The sequence below is a fragment of the Artibeus jamaicensis genome, unplaced genomic scaffold (assembly GCF_021234435.1).
Source record: "Artibeus jamaicensis isolate MK-2021 breed Jamaican fruit bat unplaced genomic scaffold, CSHL_Jam_final contig_519, whole genome shotgun sequence".
NCBI lineage: Eukaryota > Metazoa > Chordata > Mammalia > Chiroptera > Phyllostomidae > Artibeus > Artibeus jamaicensis.
Genome location: NW_026521871.1, coordinates 55,746,953 through 55,769,682, shown reverse-complemented (window position 1 = coordinate 55,769,682; position 22,730 = coordinate 55,746,953). Strand labels below are relative to the sequence as shown.

General features: G+C 39.1%; 1 protein-coding gene across 1 annotated transcript in view; it reads right to left on the bottom strand.

The window, feature by feature from the left end:
- Positions 1-22,730, bottom strand: part of DOCK3 (dedicator of cytokinesis 3) — a 294,505-nt gene that overhangs the window by 132,909 nt on the left and 138,866 nt on the right. The window contains exons 7-9 of the mRNA XM_037128613.2: positions 13,734-13,818; positions 6,169-6,210; positions 5,425-5,579 (exon numbers count right to left, since the gene is read on the bottom strand). Of these exons, the coding sequence (XP_036984508.1) occupies positions 5,425-5,579; positions 6,169-6,210; positions 13,734-13,818 (282 nt within the window). The remainder of the gene's footprint in view (positions 1-5,424; positions 5,580-6,168; positions 6,211-13,733; positions 13,819-22,730) is intronic.

Below are 22,730 nucleotides of genomic sequence, written 5' to 3'. Positions count from 1 at the left end.
ACATTCTTACATGTATGAGTACATGTTTACTGGTATCAAATTGTTCACAGCATATGTACACAACTTTAAAAATGTGCCCACGACACCAAAAGCAATGACAGAAAAAACTGGAAACATTGGACTTCAACAAAATCAAAAACTGTTGTGCATTAAAGGTCATTAACAAGAAAGTGAACAAAACCTATAGAATGAGAATATTTGTAAACCGTATATCTGATAAGGGTCTAGCATACAGATAATATAAAAACTTATAACTTGGCACATTAACAAATAGTTGATAATTAAGAAATAAATAAACAAATAGTCCCACTAAAAATGAGCAAGGACCTTCCCATTCCAGTAGGGAACCTACATACACATGCACTATTACACAATACAACATCTAGCAGTAGGATAAAGCTAGGTACAGGGTGTCTTCATGGGCAACGACTAAGTCCCAGGGTGCAATTTCACCCATAAACACTGAGGAAGGTTTCATGAAAGTTGAGTTTCAAAGAATGGACAGGAGTTTACCAAGCCAACAAGGGTAGGGACGCATGAAAGAGCAAGATATGTTTAGAGAAAGCCAAGGAAGTCAACAGGAATGAAACAGGACGTGTGAAACAAGGTCAGAGGCAGGACTGTATCACCCTGGGCCTCTAATGCCACGCCAAATAACAAGGGCTCTAGGTTCAGTGGGGGCTGACAGTTGTGCCAGCATTTTCCAAAGAAAAGTATGGTGGCGGTGTGGAGAAAAAGTCAGGGTAGGAAGATGGAGAATGCAGGGAGTCTGTGTCTGGGGCAGAATGTGAAGGAGCAGTGTGACAGTGGGACGGATGTGGTTAGTGATTTGGATTGATATCTGGGAGACAGAAGCTGACAGAGTACAGGGATTGACTGTGAAGGGAAGGAGATGAGATGGAGAGGGAGGAGTCCACAAGGCTTCCTGAGGTGCTGACGTGGATCTCTGAGCAAATGGTAATGCCTTTCAATGGTTCTGGTTTAAAGAGCACAGGAGGAAATACATCTGTGAGGAAAGAAAATGAATTCGGTTTTACTGTGCTGAGGGAGAAATGTCTGGGAGACATCTAACAGCAGAGGTCTGGTAGGAAAAAGGAAATAAGGACCGAAACTCAGAGGAGAGGTCTTAATCAGAGACTGGGATTTCAAGGCTCAACAGTTATGATTCTGTTTGGAAGGATAAAAACATCACACACAAAAAAGCTACCAAGGGACTTCCGCCAAGATGGAGACATAGGTGGAGGAACCACCTTGTCTCTGTGCACAACCAAATCTAAGAACAACTATTTTTAACAGCAGTCACAACCAAGCCACACGGAAAATCGACAATACGGAGTCCAAAGGACAACTAGATACTCAGCTGGACCGGTACGAGGAGCGAAGCCAGCAGCGGAGCAGGTTAGCAAGAAAAAATTCCCGGGTGGTGCGCGGTGTGCGCGCAAGCAGCCGAAAGTGCTGATCCAGAGCGAGCTGGCTGCGGGAGCGCACAGGGAAGAGGCGCGGTGGGTCGGTCGGTCGCGCATTTGCATGCGGAGAAACCAGTGAGAAGGGAAGCCTGCGCCGGGCAGTAGCCTCGCACAATTCCGATCGGATAAACAGGCCCGAGGCGTGTGGTGTGACTGGACGGGCTGGGCTAGCGGAGAGGACCGCCATTGCTCCCTCTCTGACCACGCCCCCACACACAGCGTCATAAACCAGCAACCTGGGACTCCCCGTCCTGGTAAACAACTAAGGCTTCGCTCCGCTTACTTAACAGCACGAATAGACCAAAAATGGCTCTAGGACAACTCAGAGCCCCAGAACCGATAGATCTAAGCGATGAAGAAATAGCCAGTCTTTCAGATGCACAGTTCAAAACACTGGTTATCAGGATCCTTACAGAACTGGTTGATTTTAGTCACAAATTAGAGAAACATATGGAAGCTAAACTAATTGAAATGAATGGTAATACAAAGGAAACCAATAGTAATGGAAAGAAAATTGGGACTCAAACCAAGGGAGTGGACCAGAAGGAAGAAAAAAATGATCAAACAGAAAAGAATGAAGAAATAAGAATTCAGAAAAATGAGGAGAAGCTTAGGAACCTCCAGGACATCTTTAAACGTTCCAACATCCGAATTATAGGGGTACCAGAAGGGGGAAAGGCACAGCCACCAGTGGAAAACTTATTTGAACAAATAATAAAGGAGAATTTCCCCAATCTGGCAAAGGAAATAGACTTCCAAGAAATCCAGGAAGCTCAGAGAGTCCCAAAGAAGTTGAACCCAAGAAGGGACACACCAAGGCACATCATCATTACATTACCCAAGATTAAAATGAAGGAGAGAATCCTAGAAGCAGCAAGAGCTAAGGGGACAGTCACCTACAAAGGAGTTCCCATCAGACTGTCAGCTGATTTCTCAAAAGAGACCTTACAGGCAAGAAGGGGCTGGAAAGAGGTATTCCAAGTCATGAAAACCAAAGATCTACAACCAAGATTGCTCTACCCAGCAAAGTTTTCATTTAGAATGGAAGGACAAATAAAGTGCTTCTCAGATAAGACCAAATTCAAGGAGTTCATCATCACCAAGCCCTTATTATATGAAATGTTAAAGGGACTTACCTAAGAAAAAGAAGATAAAAAAGATGAACAGTGAAAGGACAGCAAACTCACAGTTATTAAGAACCACACCTAAAACAAAAGCAAACTAAGAGGACAGCTAGCTCAGGAGCAGAACCATAGAAATGAAGATCTCATGGAGGGTTAGCAACAGGGGAGTGGGAGGAGGGGAAGAGGGGAGAAGTACAGAAAATAAGTAGCATAGACAGTAGATAGAAAATAGATAGGGGGGAGGGTAAGAATAGCAGGGGAAATACAGAATCTAAAGAATTTGAGACACGTGTTCATGAACTAAAGGGGGAAATGGTGGGGGAGGGGTATGCAGGGTGGAGGGGAATGGAGGGGGGAATAGAGCAAATGTAATGGCATAATCAATAAAAAAAGTTAAAAAAGAAAAAAAAAAGAGCTACCAAGGCCTTGCCAGCCGCTGCTTCTTCGCTCTGCAGACCACCAAACACTCATCAGTCACAACACGTTGTGATGCATGGTGTGTCTGTTCTGCAACCGGTCGTTCCCTTTAGCCCTTCTACTTCTAGGTCTGCTTGTAGAATCAGCGAAGGGACAAGGTAGAGGAATACCTGGTCTTGTTTAGCCCCTCTGCACACATTATGTTCTCTGGCCCAGAAGTGAAAGCATCCTGGCAGTACTGAACACTAGCTGGTACCATCTGACTGGAGACTTGACTAGAAATACTTGATTGGCAAGAGTTGTCTTGAGGAGAAAAAACAACTAAACCGATTCTCTGTGTCACTATTGTGATCTAATACATCCCTAATCTTTTGTGACTTCTGACAACTGCTTTGAGAAATAACCTATGCTCAATATAATTCCTTCTAGTAATGAAAGAATAACTTTCTAGCAATACCAGCTCAATGATCAAAAATTTTTGAGGGCTTATACAACTATACAAATCCTAATGTAAAGGAAATTTATTAATTAAACCTAGATCTAAATTTCTGCCCTTTAGTTCACTAGTAATATTAAACAAAGTAGATGGTACAGTCAACTAATGACCTTATAGTTTTATTATGCAAATAGAGAGGTAGCATAGTTTTCCAATATATAGGGATTTTTAATTACCTGAACACTTTCAGCAACTCTATACAAGTTTACATTTCTCTGTTAAAATGTTTTGTTTCTTGAGACTAAATCATAAACAATAAATTCAATTTAAAACAACTGACACACAAGAGCACAACAGCACAAGACAGTCCTGCGTGGACTGCAAACCAGAGCAGCGGGTGCTTCTTCTCTGTGCAGGTCCCTGATAGCACGTGTACTGGCACGGACACTGTGTGGGGTGCTGGGTCGCGGAGAGAGGACACAGTCCCTGGCACTCAGGATGACAACATGGTGTGCTCTGGTTCTCAAACAGCAACCCATGGACCCTCTGTGGTTCCACAGGGTACTGGGGGCCGTGGGGGGGGGGGAACAGAGGCACAGTGAGATTCCTGATACTTCCCCTTTCCCTTCAACAGTGGAGTAGTTCGACTTCCTCTGTTTCATGTATTAAACTTTCTCATAAAGTTTAGCTTAATTTCTCATAAAATTTAGCTTAAAGAAAGAATTCTTCCACACTCAAAAATAAATACCAATAAAGTTTACAAACCTCTGGTCTAGTAGTAGAAACACAACAGCCAGCATCCACACCCGTGCAGCACTGGCCTGCAATCTCTCCTGGGTGCAGCAGCAGGAGCTGCCGTCATCGCCACCACCACTTTCTCCAGCACAGCTTTCCTAGGAGCACACACTAAAAGCCACTGGTGCCAAGACACAGCTGCATGCTCTCCTTAACGAGTGTTTCCTTTTATTACCAGGCCAAAGTGAAGCACAGCGCTTTATTTTGGGTGGGGAGAGTTGAGATCAGCGGCACTGTGGAACATGCAATACTGACTTTCCTTTGTACTGTTATAACTTCCAGTTTAAAATTTCCCACGTGTAACATTCAATTGGAAAAGAAACAGCTGTTTTCAAATTTAAGAAAAAAACAAACATGAAATATTCTTAACACAATGAGTTACCAAGCAATACAAAAGTATTCCAAGTTTTTTTTTTTCTCTCTCTGCCCCACAAGACGACTATGGAGAAATGTTTGGGCTCCCTAAGATCCCAGTTGGCTACAAAGGTCACCTCACCCCATCAGAGCCACGCTGGCCTCTTAAGGAAGAGAAGCCCAATGTGTCTCCTTGACTACTCCCTCCCTTTCAAGGGGAAAGTACTGCTGCAGCTGGTCCTTCTTAAAGGGCTCGCTGCTCCACCAAAATTCAAGTCAGCCCCTCTCTGCACCTCTCCTCCAATCTAGGCAAAGAGGAATGCTACAGTCAGGCCCCCCTACCCTTGTGCCTAACAGATGCTCTCCCCTTCACAGGGCCTGAATGGCACTGAGGGCTGGGGCTGCACTCCCATGGGACACATCAGCCTGTTTCCCTGGGAACCCTCTCTCCCACACGCATTAAGGCAGAGCTCTGGGCTTCCTGCATTCTGGAGCTAAACCTCTCTGCTGAATTTGCTTTGTTCTATATTTCTTCTACTCATTTTCTCTGGCAATAGATGCATCCTTTTCTCTCCCTAAAGTGGTGATAGCCAACACTGGGATGTGAGTTTCCACGAGGAAATAGAAACAGGATAAAAAACCAGCCACCACATGTGCCTTCAGAACACACTGGAATTTGACGCAAACTCCCAGCTAAATGAGATGAGGTTACTTTATCTTGTTTTCCTTCCTCTGTGTATCTATCTTCTCTGAAGGCCAAAACGCCTATGACCCCAGCTACACCATCCTAACCCAGAGTCTCAGCCTCATCCAATCTTCTAGTGATTTTTACCTGATCTGCTTGCCTTCTCTCATGTCATACAAGGAAAAAAAGACATCAGTGTCTTCCCCAATGGTATTGTAGGTGAAACTCTTCAGGCTGAGAAAGAAGTGATGTGGCACGGGCATCCGACAGGTCTCCCCATGACGTGGGCGCATCGTATCTACCTAACGAGGAAGGCAAAACACAGTGACTTCTATTTTAGTTATTCATTGATCACAAATGGAATGAAAACCCAATGACTAACTCTCCTGATACTACTGAGAGACTGGAGGTGCTTTCTTGAACAGCAGGGCGCCGTGACAATATGCTTGGTTTGAGATGGGCAAGCATGCAGCTGGGAGAAATGAAGAGAGTGATGGGGGTAGGGGAACGGAATTCCAACTTACAAGAGAACTCAAAATCTCCATCAGGTCACAAACATCTCAATACTCCAGGGAACCATGTGAAAGTCATTTCTTGGAAATCCTGTCATGACCCTAATGAACTTGATCCACCCTGTTAAACAACGTTTTTATTTTCTTCCAGACCAATTCATTTCAGTCTCTCAGTCTCCTTTCTTTCAGTTGCGCTTATATAAATTTGCACAGAGAAGTGGAGACTGGACAAATTTGTTCAAAGGTCAGGGCTCCTTACATGAAAGACACCACACAATCAAAAAGTCAGTGGTGTGTGTCATTTCCTGGTGCATCCCTGTGCAGTGATCTCTTGGAAGAAAGAGTTGAGAAATCTGGGAAGCCTGGTTAAGCCGCTTACCTGGGATGTGCTTTGCTGTACACTCTGCCGGCTAGATAAATGCTATGGAAAGAAAGAAAGAAAAATGCACTCAGTTGAGGAGGAAACTTTTATTAAGCATCTTCCGTATGCTAGGCATTCTGATGTCTTTTACATATATGATCTAATTCTGATACCCTTGTTAGATAAACGTTATTTGTATTTGATGGAGACAACTAAGGCTTAGTATAAGGAAGCAATTTGCTGAAATTCACATAGCAAGGAGGAGGCCATGTCTGGACTCAAACCCAGGCCTCTCTAGCTCAGAGTACCAGCCAAGTCACAGGTGGTACTCGCTACTGGATTTTGACTTTGGCACTGCCCTCTCCATACACTGTCTGTACCATGCCCTGAGCTGAGTGATCTGGCTTTCCCAGGCTCTCCGCACTGGAGGACGTACAGCTTTTAACCAGAAGGGGCTCCATCCTAAACATCTCTCTGTTCTGCTCCTTTGCTGCTAGCTGAAGTTAGAAGAAGCTGATTCCAATCCCAGCCACACCAAGTAGGTTGTAAAACTTCAAAGACATCACTTACTCTAAGAGATATTTTCTTCAACTGTAAAATTAAGATAAAAGCTTTTACTGTCTTCCTCACAGGGTTTTTATGAGGCTCAAATTTCATAATGGAAAGCAGCATGACAAAGTAATTAGAGACCTAAGTCAGGACACCTGGTTTTAAATCTTGACTCATTTATAAACTGAAGATAACATTTTGTGAACCCAACCTCACTGGATTTTGTGCAGATTAAGTCAGCATAGTACCACTATATTTACTAAATATATTTACTACATTTGTAGGTGGTTGATCATTATTACCTATAATCGGTATTCTTTTTTTAATTTGATTTTAAAGAAACAAGAAAGGAGAGGAGGGAAGAGACAGAGACATTGATTTGTTGTTCCGCTTACTTATGCATTCATTGGTTGATGCTTCTACGTGCTGTGACCAGGGTATATCAGATGACGCTCTAACCAACTGACTACCCAGTCAAGGACAGCGTTATTATTATTATTGGTATTCTTCTTCATAATTAGTTATTATAGAAAAGTCAGACACGTTTAGAAGTAACCCTTACCAGAAAAAATTATAGGTTCACAAACATTATGCCCCTGGTCTTGGTGAACTGAAAAGTGAGTTTCTATCCTGCTCCCTTTTGGGCCCTAGAGGTGTGAGACAGCACTCATTTGGTGAGCTGTTCCTCTCTACATGGGTATGAGGAATGGTGGCTGAGTAGAATGATTTCATTTCTTTTTCAAATACACATATTTAACCCTAAATAAAAGTGAAGTACAATTAAATATTAAGTGCAATTAAGATGCACTTAAATTAATATTCAACATTAATGTTTATAAATATTAATATTAAACAATGAAATATTAATGAAACAAGTATTAAATATTTGTGTGTATTAACAACTAAGTTAGCAAATTATTGTTGACTATTAATATTCATTCATGGGACCACATGTTCCCAAGACACATTTAAATACAGCTGGCCCTCCGTATCCATGGGTTTTGGGTTTTATAATCATGGATTCAACTCACCACAGATTCAGATATTAGAGGGGAAAAAAATCCCAGAAAGTTCCAAAAAGCAAAAACTGAATTTGCCACAAGCTAAGCACTACAATGAAGTGATGTATAGGCATACCATGCTGAAGCCTATGTGCAAATATAGGTTATATGCAAATACTCTGCCATTTTATATAAAGGACATGAGCACCTGCATATTCTGGTATTTGCGTAGGATCCTGGAACCAATTTCCTGTGGATACCAGGGGACAAATGTATAATAAAAACAGGCCTCCACCAGCTGGGGAAATCATCACACAGAATGTGTACACACGAAAGAAAAGTTCACATATAAAAGAGGCTACAAAAAAGCTTCTTAAAAATCAAGCTTTCAAAACAAAAAATCAAGTTTTCTGTGGTTTACTGACCCATGTCCACCGGGAAGCTTACTAACCTAAAATACTTTCCACTGCTTTATTTTACATTTGGGGGCTGCACTAAGGCATTCTTCTGAAGTGGATTTACTAACTCTTAAAAATGACTACTAATCTTAAATATAAATGTTCAATTATAATTATATATGGAAGTTTACAGCTAATTTCAGTGTAAAACATCCATGCTGACAATAACAAATGTTATTCTCAAGTTCAGAGGCATCATAACTGGGTAGGACTTTTCAGCCTAGTCTGAGAGCACAGCACATGGCCGTCAGAGAAGGCACAGAAGCTTGCATTTTGGAGCATCTTTCATGACACCATTAAGGAAAACCCCTGCCCTGCTGTTGGGCAGCCTTTAGCTGGCCAGCTAATACTTGCCTCTGCAGAGATGCCATCACCTGTAGTACAGCTGTAATTATTGTTTCCACGTTTGCTAACCGACTCTAGACTTTGCCCTCTCTGGGAGCAAAATACCCGTCTTAACCATCCTTATATCCCAAGTGCCTAAGAAGGTACATCAAAAATATAAATTAATTTTAAATGCATGGACTACTTTACTGGTTCTGCCAAATTTCTCCCCCACAGAAAAGCCATCGTCAGCTCTTGGATGTCTCTGGTCTATTTAGTACACACAAGTCTACCAATATAAGGGGAAAAAACTGTAACTATTCAACTGAAAAACACAATTAATTCCCTCTATGTACACTGAGAATTGTGTTAGGTATTGTGGGTGTTACAAGGAAATATAAGACATCTCGTCAGGATTACCAATGATGCTTGATCATTAGTAAATAATGTAATCAACTGATTTAAATCCAAAACTGGAAGTATAAACATTGGTCTACTACAAATATAAATCAGCACTACAATGTAACAGAAAGGGTCACAATGTAGCAAGAGATTATAATGTGACTATTCTGCTAGGTCTTCCACAATTTAGAAGCTCTCATATTATGTCATCTTCAAGTTCTCACTTTTCCCAGAGTCGTGGCTAATTAAGATGAACACAAATAGTTCATTGTTGCCCTTTGAAATGCTTTCTAGTTTAGGTAGCATCAATTCTCCACTATTGAAAGCGTAGTTAGACTTGCGATCATGTGGAAGCAAGAACAGAGGAGTGTTAGGGCTTCCTTTGGCTCTTGTCATATAGAAAATCCACCTGTGTATTTAAAGAGATTGAATCAATCATTATCATTCAACATTGTGTAGGGGCTTGAATTTTTTATGAGAAACAAAATGCACTAAATGCAAACTTAAGGTATAGTCCTATTCATAAAGGTGTTCTTGTAAAATAAGTGGCAAGGAGTATTATTATAATCAGAAAGTTTCATATTCCAATGATAAATTTAAATGTTAATGCAAAAATTCTAAAAGGTTATTCCTTTGAAACTTGTTGATGAATTCAAGATTTATCAACAAAACATTTACTATGTATTTACTGTATGCAATTTAACATAAAAGTAACTGGTTTTCAATGAATTTATGGAATGAACTCTCAGAATCAGTTTTTTTATCATATCTAATTCTTTCCATCAAAAACAAATGTATATGATAGAAAGACAGAAAAATCAGCATAAAATGAAATAAAATATAAAGGAACTTGTACCTTAGGCCATTCTCTCTTTTTTTTTAATCCTTACCTGACATGCTTGTTGATTTTAGAGAGAGTGGGAGGGAGTAGGAGAAAGAGAAAGAGATAGAGGAACATGGACTGGTTGCCTCTCACATGCACCCCAACCAAGGAACCAAACTGCAACCTAGGTATGTGCCCTGACCGGGAATCAACCAGTGTACAAGACCCAGTGAGCCACACTGGCTAGGGCCCTTAGGCCTTTTGGAGAAACCAACATTTTGAATTAACATGGAGACCATTATACTAAGTGAAATAAGCCAGTTGGTAAAAGACAAATACCATATGACATCACTTATAATAAGAATCTAATCTCATCACTTATAAGAGGAATCACTTATAAGAGGAATCTAATCTAATCTCAAAATAACCTAATGAGCAAAACAGAACCAGAGGCATAGAATCGTGGAATGGATTGACAGCTGCAAGAGGGGAGGGCTGTTTGAAAGAAGGTGAAGGGATTAGTCAAAGAACATATATGAAGGACATAAACAGTGGTGTGGGGAATAACTATGGAAGTAAGGAGCAGGCAGGGTGGAGGAGGGGGGATGGGGGAAAACTGGGGCAACTGTAATAGCATAAATAAAAATAAGTTAACATTAATATTTATTAAAAGTAATATAAACATACAATTTTCAAAATACATAGGCTTAAAAAGCTTGCAATAAATTGTCAGTCCTCTGTTCACCCTATCCTGTACCTCGAAGATAAAGTACTTTCAGCTCATTACTGTGTTTTTTCCTAAAGTTTACCAAATATTTCTAAATGTCTTACCTACAGTGCTTTCTCTTTATCCAATTTTAGATTTCTCTACTGGCCTTTTATTATGAAAGTTGAAGATTACTGCATTTGCTATATCATTTCATTTCAACTGTATTCTTAAATCTCACAAGTTTTGGTCAAAATTTGTTTATACTATTGCAACATTTGAATATCGTTTACTGCCCTCCAACAACTCGAAAAAACAGCTTTCAGCAGCGTTCCCCACGTGCTGAGACTACCAGATACTCTGTGCAGCGGTCTTTCGCCTGCAGGCGCCCCTCCCAGCTGTGTTCTGCTCTCACCGGGATCAGTCACTCTCTAGGCCTGTTTGATGCACAACTGCCATCCTAGGGCCCCTCGGACATTAATCTGAGAATTCTGTGCACCTCTCAAGTGGGTCAGAATTCCTTTCTTGGATGGCACATAGTGGCATCTTTTGGTTTCATCCTCATTTTAAATAATCTAATCTTCAGTAGTTTCCTGAAAAGAGTTTTCACAGAGATTTTTTTTAGACATTGAGTGACCAAAACTTTCTTCAGGGTATTTTCCCACTTGATTGATAATATGACAGTAAATACAAAATTCTAGGTTGGGTTTTCTCCCCCTCAGAATTTAAAGGCAATTCTTCATTACTGCTAGTTTTCAGTGTTGCTTTTAGGAAGACAAATGCCATTCTTACAACAAATCCTCAGTAGGTGACCTATTTTCTCTCAGAAGGCTTTCAGCTTTGTGAGCTGAAATTTTACAATTAAGTGTTAAATTCTTGTTTGATCCTTTCAATCTAGAGGCTCGTATCTATGTTCTGAGAAAGATTTCCCCCCAGCTTTATGAGATATTATTGACATATGACATAGTATAAACTTAAGGTATACGATGTGATGATTTGATATACATATATGTTGTAAAATGAGTACCAACCACAATAAGGTTAATATAGCCTTCATCTAACATAGTTACTTCATTGCTGCTGTGAGAAGATTGAAGATACACTCCTTTAAGAACTTCTGAGTACATAATATACTATTGTTAACTATCTTCACCATGCAGTACATTAGGTCCTCAGAACTTAATCCTCTTAAAACTATCCAAGTTTGTGCCCTGGCTGGTGTGGCTCAGTGGACCGAACATCAGCCTGCAAACCAAAGGGTTGTGGGTTCGATTCCCAGTTAGGGCACATGTCACCCTCCCTTTCCCCTGTCTAAAAATAAATAAATAAAATCTTTCAAAACTATTTTTTTAAAAAACTATCAAAGTTTGTGCCCAATGACCAGTATCTCTTTACTCGCTTCATCCTCAGCCCCTGGCAATCACCATTCTACTCTCTGTTTCTATGAATTCAGCATTTTTAGATTCCACTTATTAGATCATTAAGTACTTGTCATTCTCTAGTTGATTTATTTCACTTAGCATAGTACTCTTAAGGTTCATCCATGTTGTCACAAACAACAGGATGTCCTTCTTTCTTAATGTTCCATCATCTATACACACACCACATTTTCTTTAGTCGTTCACCCACCAAGGGACACTTGGGTTGTTTCCATGGTGTGGCTATCGTGAAGACTGCGGCCGTGAAGACGGGAGCACAGCATCTTGCTGAGACCCCGATTTCAACTCTTCGGGATACACATCCAGAAGTGGGGCTGCTGAATCGTATGGTAGTTATCATGTTTTTGATTTTTCGAGTTATCTCCATAGAGTTTTTCTTTGTGGCTATACAAATTTACATTCCCACCAACAGTACCAAGAGTTCTTTTTTCTTCACATCCTTGCCACCATTAATGCCTTGTCATTTCGATCACAGGCATTCTGGGTGTAAGGGAATATTGCACTGTGGCTTTGATTTGCGTTTCCCTCAAGATTAGTGATATTGAACACCTTTTCATTTTCTTAAAGAGAAACTTGTAATTTTTCTAAAACTTGTAATTCTCACCAATATATATTCCTTAAACATGTAAATATTTCTCCAAGTGAGTTTTACCCAGTCCCTTAGCCTAAGTTTAATAGTCATCTGAGGTTTCTGGTGTTCGTTCTACTTTAAAATTTTGTACCTTTCTTTTAAATACTTCTTCTCAGTCAGCCTATAAAAGGTAAACTTGGTCATTAGTCAACGCCATGCCTTTTTATAATAACCAATAGATACTCTGGATTTAACAGGTTATATCTCTCTTAGAAATACTGATATATTATTTTCAGGTTTAAACACTACATTAGTCAATAATTGGCTCTTTTCAGCATCAACAAGAGGGAAAATTTTTTTAATTTATTAAAAAAAATATTTTATTAATTTATTTTTAGAGAGAGGGGAAAGAAGGAAGAGAGAGGGAAACATCGATGTGTGCTTGCCTCTCGTGGGCCCCCAACTGGGGACCTGGTCTGCAACTCAGGCATGTGCCCTGACTGGAAATCAAACTGGTGACCCTTTTGTCCACAGGCCAGGACTCAATACACTGAGCTACACCAGCCAGGGCAAAAAAATTAATATTTTAAAAGACTTTATTTATTTTTACAATGATTTTTTTAAAGATTTTATTTATTTATTTTTAGAGAAAGGGAGGGAGAAAGAGAGGGAGAGAAACATCAATGAGTGGTTGCCTCTCATGCACCCCCCAACTAGGGACCTGGTCCACAACCCAGGCACGTGCCCTGACTGGGAATTGAAATGGTGACCCTTTTGTCCACAGGCCAGCGCTCAATCCACTGAGCCACACCAGCCAAGACTTATTTATTTATTTTTAAAGATAGATTGGAAGGGAGAGAGAAGGAGTAGGAGAGAAACATGAATGTGTGAGAAAAACATAAATCAGTTGCCTCTTACATGCCTCCAACCAGGAGAGGCCTGCAACACAGGCCTGTGCCCTGACTAGGAATTTAACTGGTGACTTTTTACTTTGCAGGATGAAGCTCAACCAACTGAGCTGCACTGGTCAGGGCAGAGACAAAATTTTAGTAACTGGTGCAGACTGAAGAAGCTCTGTTCACCAGCAAAAACAACAGAGAAATGCCCCGTAGACATTACAGTAAGCCCAACACTCTACAATGTAATTCCATTTAGAAAAGCAAGTGTGATACACTGTCAGAATGAGGAAGACTCCTTAATTATCCTGGGACAAAGACAATGAAACAACTTTAGCAACATTATTTCATAATATAATTAGAAAAATATAAAGGAGAAAAATGAGGTGTACAGGAACAAGCTAGATTTCTTACCATTTTATAGAGATCTGAGACACTAATCTGGTCCGAATCCACTACTTCAAAGTCCTTTCGAGGCACCAGGTCCAGGCCCAAATGCCTAGTAAAGAAAAAGACCACAATCATCATGCCATGTCCTCAGATTACTCATCTTTCTTTATGTGCCTGAAAACCCATACCTACCATGACATTGTGGACTGAGGCTCAGACACTGCCCCAAGTTGGACACACTCTTATCCAGTTGAACTGTGCTCCTTATCCACTTAACTGTGCTCAACTGCAGGTAAATGAGAAAGACTAGGGATTTTAAGTCTGACATACTTCTAGTCATCAAGCAGTCAGTCCCCCTTGTGATGGTAAGAAGGATGCATTTGATATCATGTTGTTAATGGATCGATTGAGTTTATTAAGGATGGGTTTTCTACAGATCATTAGTAAGTCACATTTATTTTTTTATTTCTCCCCATCTTGCAAGTATGCTCAAGGTCCAGTCATGTATTACTACCATAAAAAGTTATCCAGGATCCAAGCAGATGTGTAATTCAAAATCCAACCCATAAAAAAATTACCTGCTAAAAATATTAAATTTAGAGAAATGTATTTTTTGGTTAAGTTTTATCTCATTTCCAATTTACTTAACACTGACATTGGGTTATAGTAAAGACATCCCTACATGTTAGCCAATATCTTAAGAAACTTTAGATAGATGTTTAACCAAGGAGTACTACTACTAAAGAACAGAATATTTAGAAGATCTGGTATAACCTGGGCAGAAAGGAAGAAGTAATGGTGATTAATGATTGATTGGGAGGCAGTATGAGGCATGAGTAACTCTGGACACAAAACTCTTGGGTTCAAACATGGTACAGAATTCTAGTCAATAAATGTCAACTCCTTTCTTTCTCTCTAGCGAAACAGCTCTAAATCTGGAGTCCAGTGGACCTGTGGACCCTGAAACTGCTTTCAATAGTATGTGCACACGTTCTTTTACAAATTTTTTCTGAGGAGAGAGTCTATAACTCTCATTCGGGTTTGACAGATGCTCTGTGACCACCCTACTCCAAAAGAAAGGTTAGTAATTACTGCATCTGGCAAGAGTATCCCATAGATGAGGAAAGAAGAATACGTATTTTTTTCAACTACACTATGAACTACTTTCATTTTTTTAAAAATCTTATTGTAATTTTTTCCATTATCATTTAGTCCCCTCGTATCTTCCTCACCCCCATAATCACCACACTGTTGTTCATGCCCTTAAGTACTTTTTCTCAATTCCTTCGCCCTCTACCCTCCCCCACTTAACTTTCATCCTGCTCTCTATCTATGAGTGTTTCTATTTTTGCTTGTTAGTTCAATTTGTTCATTAGATTTGCATATGAGTGAAATCATATGGTATTTGTCTTTTTCTGACTGGCTTATTTAACTTAGCACAATGTTCTCCATGTCCATCCATACTGTGGCAAAGGGTGTAACTTTCTTTCTTTCTTCTTTCTTCTCTCTCTCTTTTTTTCACAGCTGAGTATTATTACATTGTATAAATGTCCCACAGTTGCTTTATACACTCATCTACTGATGGACACTTTGGCTGCTTCCATATCTTGATGATTATAAATAATGCTGCAATGAATGTAGAGGTGCTTATACTCTTTCAAATTAGTGTTTTGGGTTCTTTCAGATACATTCCCAGAAGTGGGATCATTGGGTCAAAAGGCAGATCCATTTTTAATTTTCTGAGGTAGCTATCTGTATACTGCTTCCCACAGTGGTGGCACCAATCTGCATTCCCACTGACAGTGCAAAAGTGCTCCCCTTTCTCCACATCCTCACCAGCACTTGTTTGTTGATTTATTGATAACAGCCACTCTGACCGTATGACATGTTATTTCATTGTGGTTTTAATTTCTATTTTTCTAATGATTAGTACTAAACTATACCATAAGGCCATAGTAATCAAAACAGCATGGTGTTGGCACAAAAACAGACACACAGATCAATGGAACAGAACAGAGAGCCCAGAAATAAACCCACACCTTTTTGGTCAATTAATAGTCAACAGAGGAAGCAAGCACATACAATGAACTAAAGATAATTTATTGTATAAGTGGTATTGGGAAAATGGGGCAGATATTTGCAGAAAGATTAAATGAGACCACCTTCTTAAACCACATACAAAAATAAATTCAAAGTGAATTAAAGAATTAAATGTTAGACCCCAAACCATAAATATCCTAGAAGAAAACATGGGCAGCGAAATCTCAAACTTAGCATGTAGCAATATTTTATCAGATATATCTCCCCAGGCAAGGGAAACAAAAGAGACCATATCAAACTAAAAAGTTTCTCAGCAAGGAAAACAGCAACAAAATAAAAAGACAACCCACAGAATGGGAGAACATATTTGCCAATTCATCTGATAAGGGGTTAATGTCCAAAATTTACATAGAACTTATAAAACTCAACACCAAAAAAACCCCCCAAACACTCCAATTAAATAATGGGCAAAGGACCTGAACAGACACTTCTCCAGAGAGGACACACAGACAGCCCAGAGACACATGAAAGGATGAGCTACTTTTAGAATATTCTGGCAAAACTAACTCTATAGGCTCTTTCTGTACATAACATTTCTACTCACTTAGAGTAAACCCATGAGAACATCTAAAATGAAGATTTTATTTATAATTTACACCCTATTTGTAAAAAAAATATGAAAAGGTGAATGAAATGACAAGATTATTAAAATAAAAATGAAAAAAATCAAACCTATATGAAGAAGGGAGAAGCCAACATATTAATTGCATAGGCTTATATGATTACTATGATTAAGAATTAAAATGTAGACATGCACTTTCTAGTATTTTCTATTAAAGGGTAAAAACTCAGCTTTTTCTATTAACTATTATAACTTGCATTAACCTGTAACAGAAGAGCCTCAGTTTTTTAAAGGAAATAATTTGGGGGGTACTAAATCCTAAAAAAAGAAACCTCACAGCCCTGCATGATAGGAAGATCAGTAATACACTGTTGGCCTTAACTACCACAGTCTACAGTGTAATGATAAAATTATGCCATTGAATCTGATTATTGATGTTAATGTACTTAAAGCTATATGAAATTTATCTTTCCACCACTAGAATCCTGTCTTTTTATATCAAAGAAATATGCCTCTTATTCAATCCTCTCTTATCACTTATTTTAATTTTTCTGAAATTTCAGGCCTCTGGCCCCTCACGCCGACAGCCTATGCAGGCAGTAAAGGGAGTGGGGAGCAGGAGAGCTGGAGTGCACCCTTTCCATGTCTCCTGTCAGAAAACACAATTTACATTATAAAGAAAGCTTTTCAGATATGATCTTAAATGTTTAAAATACTTTTACGTGTACGTGGAAAAAGAGCAAAAAGACCACAAGATGATATTAGTGTTTGTACTAGGAAAGTGGGATTATACAAGTGATCATTTAAAACATTTTCTTACTCATGCTATTGAAATCTTTTTAAATACAATGAGACAAAATTTTTTAACCACTAAAGGTCACAAAATACATGATGGTCCACATATTAAAATTAAGTAACATAAAGACTATGCAAACAACCCAATCAAACTAGGTGTTTTCAGTGTAATGGCTTAAGAAAAAAAAACCCAGATGGAGCGAAGTCAACAAGGCGGGGACAAGTGTGTGCCCTGTGTCAGTGCGTGCACACAGTAATGGGCCTGTCTGGAGACTGGGACCCATGGAAACCCTGTCTTAGCACTATGACACTCTTACCTTGCTTGTCTGTTCAACTGTGCACCATACGCCCATCCACTCTCCCCACGGACCTTTTGGGCACCTGACCAACATTGCTGAATACCAGAAACAGAGCAGCTGGCAGTCGGGCAAATGGTTTCCATCGGGCCAGCTGGTCCCTGAGGGCAGAGTGTTTTCCCTCTCCTCAAGTCCCTGGGGCATAGCACCTTTCAATTTCTCGATTTCATTAGGAAATAAAAAATGATTAACGGGTATCTGATAAATGAGAAGGCAAGTTCCTTCTAGTAAGATTGTGCTCAGTGAAGGAAGAGTAGTTTTCAAAAGCTGAACTGGAGGACTGTCCTCACTGGAGGAAGGCAGAGAGGCTGCACAGTGAGAAGCAAGACACGTTCACTACAAATTTCCCTCTGACCAAGAGGTTCATGGCTGTTTCCTTCTACAGTTTAAGAATAATGAACAGTAAGTGCAGGGAATGGTAAACTTAGCCCTTTCTCTATCTCCACAGCAAAGGGAGGCAGTGCAGCCAAGCAATTAGGAGCACTGGCTCTGAGGTTATATTGCCTGGTTTTTATCTTGGCTTTTCCACCAAGCCACACTGTCTTATCCATGTATTCTCACAGGTTGTTGTAAGGATTAATCCATGTAAAGCCCTCCGCACACTGCCTGGCACTGTGATTTGCTATTGATGTTATAATTATTATCTTTATGTGCTTCATCATTAGCCAATATGTAGCTTAAAATATAAGACAGACATAGTGTCTGAATAAGACTCAAAGGGATGGACACGAGCAGGAGACACACATCTGTGTATATCTACACAGAGATGTATATAGAGCTGGGTTTTCAGAAATGGTCCTACTAATTGCTCAGGTGAACAGTCTTCAAAAAAATACTCGGTTTTCTCTCACTACCTATCGTTGATCACTCACTCAGTCACTCATTCCAGTAATTCAATAAATATTTACTAGCACCTAACCTGTGCCAGGCTCATGCTGAACTTGGGGACACAGCAGTGAATAAGATACATAGTCCTGGGTCTATATTCTTTTAGGTGCCCTCTCTAAGGGCCCTGAATTTCTACATCAAATTCTTTGAATTTTACATTTGTTTTGAATGTTCCATTTTCAATTTTGTCTTCTATTGTATGTCTTTTTTCTGGGGTTCCTCATCTGAGCCACAGAACACATAAACCAATTTGAGTTAATTATATATAATAAATGGACTTAGTACCGCATTAGGACTTAGTTCTTCCTCAGAATTAAGGCTGGAGATGTTAGGACTTCTTGTGGGCTGTGCCCTTTTCTAATACAGTATAGACAGCATAGTATATGATTTCATTAACTCTACTAATGAACACATGGTATATTTATAGAATAAAATATAATAAGGTATAACTAATTATAGCTACCCTTTCCTGAATATTTACTTGGGATGGGCACTTCGTGTACGTCATCTGCAAGTACTATGGGAAGTAGACAGTATTAGACCCATTTTATAATCAAGGAAATTGAAGTGGAGAGAGGTTAACTCAGTGGCTCATTAAGGGGACAGAGGCAGGCTTGCCTCAAGCTGGTCTGTCTTACTCTGAACTATGGTATTTCCACTATACCTGCTGCCTTTCTGCTAGTGACCATGATAGTTAAGTACTAATGGCTACAAGTGATTGTAATTAGTTCAGTCATAATACTTTGAGGCATGATTTTTGTGTCAATACATCAATCCAGAAAGTAACAAATACCAAGTGGTAAATGAGTGACCACCAGGCATAAAAACAAACCCATTTTATTACTCAGATTAATGCATGTACCGCCTGCCAAGTGCAGGCGCTGCGCTGTGCTAAGTGTAGGGTATAGTGTGAGCAAAGAATGTGTGTGTGTTAGTCATCACAACATGACAACCTGACAGAAGAATTCCGACACAAGCACACTTTAAACACAATTACCCCAGACTTCTGGAGTAGAGCAAGACGCTGATTTTTGGACACAACCTCCTGTCTCAAGAGAATTCTAAGAAGTCATTGGAAACATGTGCTAATTTAAGATGTCCTGAAGCTGGAAAGTATCACCATGTCCTTAAAGGTAAGTGCTGAGTCACACACTTCCCTGATTCATAGCTAAAAACCTACCCAGAGGAAACATGTTGGGGTGGTAGGTGGGTGGCAATATTTTCTGCAAACTACGACTCACACTACTGCTGTGTTTCCTCCTCCAAGGGCAACTCCCTTAGTGAGAAACATAAACTAAGCAGGAAAAGGGGGAGATGGATGGGTTGGGATATATGAAAATCTGTGAGAGAAGGCAGAAAAGAGAGGTGGAAGAGGGAGAGAATATAAAAGAAGGAGAGATAGAATGAAAAACTACAAATTATATGTTTATTGGTGATTTGTCTTAAACATGAAAATCACAATAAAAAGATAGCAATTATTTCATTTGATAGTTATAATCCATAGAAATAGCATTCTAATTCAACAAAAGCTTATAAAATGCTTACATTTTATTCAAATCTGAACTTTCTACCTGAAGAACAAACACAAAGACTCTATAAATCATTCTAATAACATATTTCTGACATAGGTATTTTTCTAAGGCAAAAATCAATTAGGTGATTGGCCCTGGGCGAATGTGATTTCAACTTGGCTGTGCTGTAGGTACTGCAGTGATGAAATTAAGAGACTGAGAAGAAACTTTTTAAACATCTTTAGGGAGATGTTGAAAATACTAAATTGACACATTAGAATTACATTGCTAGGCAAATTCTTTTAAAATTACCTTGAAAAGGATGTAATTAATGGACTTATCCTTTGTACAGGAGACTTGAACAGACAGTTAATTTGAACACAATTTTGTTTTATGCCCTTCCTATATTTTGGTTCCTAAAAATATAAGAGCACAATTTTTTAAGTGCTGATTCCTACCTGATACAATTTTAATAATTTTTACTTATGAAATCAGTCTATACATTGACTAGGTCAACAAATGTACAACACATAAATTTAATGGCCAAATATTCAAATTTTTACCAAATAAATAATAATTATTAAAATTAAGAAACAAAGTAAAAATTTTTATTATATAGATGAGGAAAGCTCAGCATTTGAATTCTAAATAAAAGTGTAAAGTGGCTGTTTAGTTTCTATCCTTGAAAGTTCTCACTCAATTAAATCAGATATGTATTATGGGACATACAGTATTCACAGTAGGAGTACAGAAGAAAGACCAAATAACCCGTGGAGTAGAAACACTAGCAGCAATTTGCCCGGGCTTAAGACTCACAATGAAAAATATCTGAGTGATAGGGCCTGCAAACCAAAGGATCGTGGTTGGATTCCCAGTCAGAGCACATGCCTGGGTTGCAGGCCAGGTCCCAACAGGGGCCAGTTCCCAGCAGGGGACACATGAAAAGCAACCATACATTGATAATTCTCTCCTCTCCCCTTCCCTTCTAAAGATTAATAAATTTTTTTAATCTAAAACAAATAATAATCTGAGCAACAGTAAGGTCCTACATAAAGGGCCTGGGCTTTGGGGCCAGTCCCAGGTGCAAACACCGGCTCACTACTCACTGTAACACTGGAGAAAGTGCTTCTGATCATCAGTCTCCTCCTCAGATAAAACAGTTCTTCTCTTCAAAGAGTATCACAGCATTTCATTATAACATGCATGTAAGTTAGACCAGCACTGCACACAGTGATATAGGTAGATGTACTCAATAAACTATTAACAGCTGTCATCAACAGCTTCTGATAATAGGTTCTGAAAAGGTAGAGCTATAAAGTCTATGTAAGAGCTTATAGGTAATTAATATTTAATTACATCAACTACAATACAAAAATACATTCAGCAAGCATTAATTATGCATCCAACACATGCCAACACCTGCGAAGCATCACTATTTTGTGGCATTTATAAAAGTGTGATGGGACAAGAACTGAGGAACTATCAGGGCATAAATGAAACAAGGGATCCAGTTATCAAGTGCTCGGCTGCTGTGTGGGACAGTCTCCTTTATATAACCTAACCATGTGGAATGACATAATTTTTGCAGTATTCTACCTCTTCTTTCCAAGTAAAAAGGAAATTCTGGAAAAGAATTAGTTCAAGCAAGAACCAGACAGAAGAGTCCTATTGATTTGGGGAGCAATATGTCTTTTTCTTTTAATAATGATAGACCTACAAAGCTCTCATTTAAGTTTTTAAATGACTAATTTTCCCACGGGGGTTGGGGGGAGAAAGAAATGGGAAGGAGTGGGAGGGGAAAAAAGAAGTGGGAGGGAGAAAGATGGGAAGAAGATACAGAGAGGTGGGACAGGAAGAAATGGGGGAGGGAGGAGAAGAAAAAGTGAAGAAGGAGCATCGAACTATGTTCCTGGTTTTAGTTTTTTTGTTTGTTTATTAAAGTAGACATATAAGTACTCCGCCCCAGCCCCCAAGACACACAGTCTGTTGAGAAAAGATATTCATGAAAGTGGAATTACTCTGTAATTTACTGACAGGGATTTATAATGGCCATAGCCTTTTTCAAACAATTTAAACTTGTTTCCAAACTATCATCTTCAAGTTTTTAGATTTGATGGCAAAATCTGGTATTTTTCCAAGTTTTATTATGAAGAGGTAATGATAAATCTAAAATAATTCTCTTCTTCATTCACTGGTATATATTAAATTGTAACAGTGATTTATACAACTGTTAGTGTTATCAGTTCAAGTGTTAACAATTTGCTTGGCTTGTGGTAATGTTATGTTTGTAATTATTACTGTTACTGATTTTTAAAATAAATGCACTGATACCATTTTATAACACAGTACTGTTTGGGGCTGAGGAGACAGGACCAGTAACTAGCTATGAGTTGACATACTGTATTTTGCTAAGATCTGTATTGTCCAAAGTTAGACTTAGAGAATACTGTATGATCTACGGTATACCTAAATCCATGTCGTATCATACAAGGGGTCAGTGGTGTGTGCCAAGCAACTCTATTTAATGGTCAAGAAAAGATGTAATGTAAACAAACAAGGATATCACAGTATCACTTCAAAAAGTCACAAACAACCAATTTAGAGTTGTACCTTTTTCTTTTCTAATAATGAACAAACAGTTTGGGTCTGAGCTGAGCCCACTGTTTATTACATTCTGGGTTTCCTCTTCCCTCATTTATTCTTCCACTTTTCTAAGAACACATTCTCAAGTCCCTTATTAAGAAAAGGGCTATGAAAGATAATTTCTGCACCCCTGAATATTTCATACTTTACTAGATAACTTGGTTGT